Source organism: Cyclopterus lumpus, chromosome 16 (assembly GCF_009769545.1).
Source record: "Cyclopterus lumpus isolate fCycLum1 chromosome 16, fCycLum1.pri, whole genome shotgun sequence".
In the NCBI taxonomy this organism is placed as follows: domain Eukaryota; kingdom Metazoa; phylum Chordata; class Actinopteri; order Perciformes; family Cyclopteridae; genus Cyclopterus; species Cyclopterus lumpus.
Window position 1 is genome coordinate 4,094,554 of NC_046981.1, and position 5,389 is coordinate 4,099,942.

Genomic DNA, 5,389 nt, shown 5'->3' on the forward strand with positions numbered 1-5,389 from the left:
CAATGTGGCTTCCAGGGACTTTTTACTTTGTGTGAATGTAAGTGAAGTTTGTCCCTCGTGTGGGGAAAGAAACATGAAAGAGGACACAGAAATAATAGAGAGACTTTGAGTTCATACTTTGTGTTTAGACTACGAGATTCTGCCTTTTCTAAATGATTTGCCTTCGTTGATTCTTCGTCATTACATGCAACCAAAACAACAAGTTTTTTAAAATGTTGTTTATTTATTCGTTTGTGGATGATAGCGCTTAGATCACAATATATAATAGTATACTACATGGAATACAACAGTATGCGTGTCACTTCATTAAATACTATTTGGGCAAAAAACATTTCACTCACCATTAAAAAGACACCAAAATTAAAATCCCATATACATATATTGTTAATACATGTAACACTATAGCCTAAATAATTTCCTCATAGAAAGGTGGGTTGATCTCACCCATAATGAATATGAATCCCTATTGGATTATTAATTGCTCTTCATGCAACAGCGGTACTGTTGCTTTGAGGCGTGATGGTTCCCCAGTGAGCTCCCAGTGAAGTAATCCCAGCACTATTGGAGCGGCCACTCAGCAGTTTGAGCTCTGCATCCGGGTGACTTGCGTAGAAGTTAAAGGAGTTCTGTAACAAAGCATCAAAAGTTAACAGATGAAGATGACTATTATAATTGATAATTGTAACAAAAACAAAGGATAGAAGGTAATTACATATGTCGGCTGGCCAGCGACCAGGGAGCGCCCAGTGGAGGTCACAAACCGTATCTGATAGATATAGCTGGTTTGGTATTTACCTGAGACCTGAAACATGACAGTGAGGTCACATTAACACAGTTGGTACATGTGGTTAGACCTCGATGAGTAAACTAATCATATGTATTCTACATAATCACGAATAGATATAGTGTAATATAAATATTACTGAATATATCCAATAAATATAATAAATGCTACTTCTAATAATATTCCTTGCATAATATAAAATGGGTATGAGAATAAAGACATTTAAATATCTATAAACATCAATAAATATTGCTATACATTGTCTTCTCAAAATAATTAAATTACACAGAAAAAAATATATATAAATACATATACATATATATATATATATATATATATATATATATGTATTTATATTTTTTATATATATACACAATATACATACACAAATATATATATATATATTTTTTTTTTCTGAGTTATATATATAATTATATGTATTCTACATAATCATTAATAGATACAGTGTAATATAAATATTCCAGAATATATCCAATATATAAAAAAAGCTACTCCTAATAATATTCCTTGGAACAGAATAATAAAAATATGTGTATGATAAGAAATTAGAGTATCTGTAAATATCAATAAACATTGTCTCCTCAAAATAATTCAATGACAAGGAATATATATATATATATATATATTTATATATATATATAAATATATATTTGTATATATATATATATATATTTTTTTTTTTCCCGGTGATTTTCTGACCTGAACAATGCTCTCTCCATCAAAGAGTTCCAGCTCTTGTAAATGCTCATTTCCACCACCAACTAATTCATCCCAAATGTCACCGTAGCGCAGCTGGATTCTGCAGGACAGACACGAGAGAGAGGGAACACACTGATTATATACACAAGAGGACATGATCAGATAGAAAACATTGTGCAATGTCATAATGCAGCTGGATATTGCAATGAATCGAACAAGTAGACAATAGAGCAAATAGAGAGCAGATTATTGGGTGAAACTTTCTAAAAGAGCAAGACCCTCTAGCTTTTTTAAATTATTTCAATAGACCCTCCTTTTGACTGAGAAGAGAAAACGGAAACGCCCTTCCAAATGTCAGTAACAGGCTCTGTGCAGCTCAAGGTCAAACTGAATTAGGATACAATGCTAATACACAACACTCTCCCTTTTCATTGACCCCGTCACCCCGATAATCATTTGAGTCCAGTCCTGAACACATCTGGACAAGAGGGAGGACAGACTGACCCACAGATGTAAGCGCTGCTCCGCTCATAGACTCTGATCCCTGTGATCCGTCCTTCTCCTGTTGTGGCGAAGGACGTGCCACTACCACCTCCAACAGATGGAGAGTAGGAGTAGTTCATCAAGGGAGCTGGAGAAGTAAAACAAAGATATTAAGTGGTGGACAAGAGGAAGCTACTGCTCTTTGACTACACTTGACTTCACTTTTAATATACAAAGATCTCATTAGAATCTACATAGATGTTTGTGTAAAAAATATGAAATGGGCGTAAAAAGACTGAAGATGGGTTGAAACCTTACCAGCCAGGCAGCTGGTGCAGAGCACAGCGAAGAACAGGAAGGAAAACATCCTGGTGTGTGAGGAGGCGTCTGGAGACACTGGAATCAGAAACCAAGTCATCATCATATAATATCATTAACTATTGAGACATGAAAACAATCGGTCACAGTGACATGCTAATAAACGTCATATTTAAAGCGTGAAGATGTTGAAACTCACCTGCAGTCTAGATCTCCTGAAAACAGCTTGAGTTCTGGTCAAAGGACGAGATGACACTGGGACACTGGCACTCACTTATATACAAGTCTGTCTCCACGCACGCACACACGCACACACACACACACACACACACACACACACATATGGACACAAACATAAGCACACACGCACACACACACACACACATCCCCACAACATTCCTACCGCCTCTGACAGCTGAACAATAGCATGCACATGCTTCTGAGAGTTTTCTTAGAACCAGGAAGATACATTGAGGTTCAATTCAGGTATTTAGTTTGCACCGCTCTTACGGGAATTCACTCGCTGGGATTTACTGACAAAACCAGTTTGGGAATTGGTGACGCACAAGTTACCGTGTACCATTCTTGATACATTTGCTTTTTGGAACCTGCGTAAAACTATTTTTATTCAGTTTGGGTCACTAAAATGTATTTCAAAGCATTAATACATTCACTCAATCTGACTATAAAACAAGGACTTTCTGTCCCTGTGTCTTTAGACATGAACTACTTCATACTCAACAGCATCTTGGGTGCCTTTCTACCTTCTGACTAAAGGTGCGTGCCGAGAGAGCCGGTATGCGAGCATCGGAAAGGAAATGGCAAAAATCCAAACACGCCGACGACCTGCTCGCCTATCAATCTCTTTTCTCCTCCTTCTCTGCCTCCATCTCTGCAGCCAAAAGTCTGTTCTACCAATCCGGAATCGAATCCTCTTTTTCTAACCCCAAAAAACTCTTCTCTATTTTTCCAACCTCCTTGACCCCCCCATACCCTCCTCCCCCCTTCTACCAAGTCACTTTGTTGACTACTTTACAAAAACTAACTACACCTCCATTAACTTTATCTTCTTCCCCCTCGCTTTCCTCTTTCACCCTCCTGTCTCCCAATCAAGTTCTTACCTTGGTAACCTCCGCCCGCCCAACCACCTGCCCCCTTGACCCCATCCCGTCTCACATTCTCCAGTCTATTGCTCCCAACCTTCTTCCCTCAGGGACCGGAAGTTCCTCTTCAGAATAAAACCTATTATCCTGCCTTCAGAATAAAAGCAACATCTCATAATATCCCAAATTAATTATCATAACTTTCTTTATGTATTAATTTAAAACATAGACTCTCTTATTTACATGTGCAAGTGTATATAAAATCCACTACAACTCAACAATCCCTCCTTTTATACTATTCTAGTATAAACAACCTAATGGATTTAAATTCCACTGCACTGCAAACATCACTGTAATACAATCTTTATTATCAATCCCTGTGGAAGAAAAAAACAACATCACTCCCTCCTTTTAACCCCGCTCAGCAAAGTAACTAAAGTCTAGGAGTGTTGTGATCAGATATATGTGTCTATCTGTGCATGTCTATGTGCATCCTCTTTCTCTGCATGCTCATCTCCTCCATGATCTCTTTTCTCCGCATTCCTCCAATCCTCAATTTCCTCCGGTAAAAGAAAAAACAGCAGGTTTAAACACTATGTTTATATTATTATGATCATTAACAAACGGACTTCTGTGTTTCGTTATAATTTGCATCAATGTGTTAAAGGTGCACGATACTCCTCTGTGAGCAGCTCATCTGATGGTGAGGTCCAACACAGCAGGCAGTCAGGTAACACGATGGAGGTTAATGATGGAGAGACTAGTGTAGCTATGGAAGAGAATTAGAACACACAGAGCGGCTTTCTGCGCCGGTTCTATCTAAAATTGGATATCTGGAAATAATTGTTCATATTTCCCGAACCAATTCTCCAACATGTATGAGAAGTGGTCATTCTATTTCTATGTTCTCTTTTAATTTTCCACTAGGACACATCTCAAAATCCCAAATTTATTTCTTATGGAACTAAATTATCCAGGATCAGACTAGCAATCTCGAACTCCGTCTGAGGAACAGCTTCTCACCCTTGGGAGGAATCACCTATTAAATGTGCTTCTGTTGTCCAACGGAGTCCTAATTACTCGTCCAATCCCATCTATCTTAAATTATTTATCTTTTAATTTATACCTTGAGCTTGTGACACATCAAAACATGATCAGTTTTCTCAATTGCTCTTTTCAGGGCTGCCAAGTGTCTTGTACAACCTGTTTGGCCCTTTTCGATGTGGTCTAACTTTGAGCTGTAGTACATCTGCGGTCTCCTTACTCCCTCCTTTTTATGAAACAACACAGCGGATACCATCCCGCTTGATTCAGAAACATCAAGGTGGAAGGGCCTGTTGTAGTCAGGTGTAGACAGCTTTGATGCATGTCCAACTTCTTGTTTGGTCTTTGTGAATGCATCTTCTGCATCGTTTGTCCATGTCAACAGGGCTTTCAGATTTTGGTTTCCCGCTTCAGTTAGCATCTCTCTGAGTGGCTGTGTGAGAGACGTGAAGTCGGGAACGTAATGTCGACTGTAGTCTGTTAGGCCCAGGAACGACAGCATCTTTTGTACTGTCTTTGGTTTAGCTGCACTCAAGTAGGCGGATCTCTTCTCCTGGAGACAGAGTGCAGGAATCTCCCAGGAACGTCACTGTCTTTCTTGCAATCTGAGTCTTGGAGTGCTTCACCTTATAACCTGCTTCGGATAGCAGCGTTAGGAGGTCTTTCGTCACTCCAAGGTAAATTTCAGCAGTTAGTGCAGCTAACAGCAAATCTTCCACGTACTGTACAAGCACTGTGTCTTCCGGTATTATGAGGTCTTTGAGGTCTTGCTTCAGGGCTGCATTGAAAATACCCGGGCAATCTCTGTAGCCTTGTGGCATTCTTGAATATGTATACTGTCTGCCTTCAAACGTAAAAGCGAACATGTCCCTGCTTGCTTCATCAAGGGGCAGGCAAAAGAAAGCATTTGCCAAGTCAATTACAGTGAAGTACTGTT

The 5,389-nt window shown here is 39.0% G+C and overlaps 1 protein-coding gene across 1 annotated transcript; it reads right to left on the reverse strand.

Annotated features, from left to right (window-relative positions):
* Positions 1–272: 272 nt before the first annotated feature.
* On the reverse strand, positions 273–2,591 carry LOC117745566 (zymogen granule membrane protein 16-like). Its single transcript, XM_034553974.1, has 6 exons — positions 2,505–2,591; positions 2,306–2,383; positions 2,009–2,135; positions 1,505–1,604; positions 713–802; positions 273–626 (listed from the first exon to the last, which is right to left on the reverse strand). Exons 2-6 carry the CDS (start codon positions 2,352–2,354, stop codon positions 486–488), a joined length of 507 nt encoding a protein of 168 aa, XP_034409865.1. The 5' UTR covers positions 2,355–2,383; positions 2,505–2,591; the 3' UTR covers positions 273–485.
* Between the last annotated feature and the right edge of the window lie 2,798 nt (positions 2,592–5,389).

Coding starts and splice junctions, on each gene's coding strand:
- LOC117745566 (XM_034553974.1), bottom strand. CDS start 2,354: ATGTTTTCCTTCCTGTTCTTCGCTGTGCTCTGCACCAGCTGCCTGGCT. Junction 2,136..2,305: donor CTGCACCAGCTGCCTGGCTG/GTAAGGTTTCAA, acceptor TTACTTCTCCAG/CTCCCTTGATGAACTACTCC. Junction 1,605..2,008: donor AGCAGCGCTTACATCTGTGG/GTCAGTCTGTCC, acceptor TCTGTCCTGCAG/AATCCAGCTGCGCTACGGTG.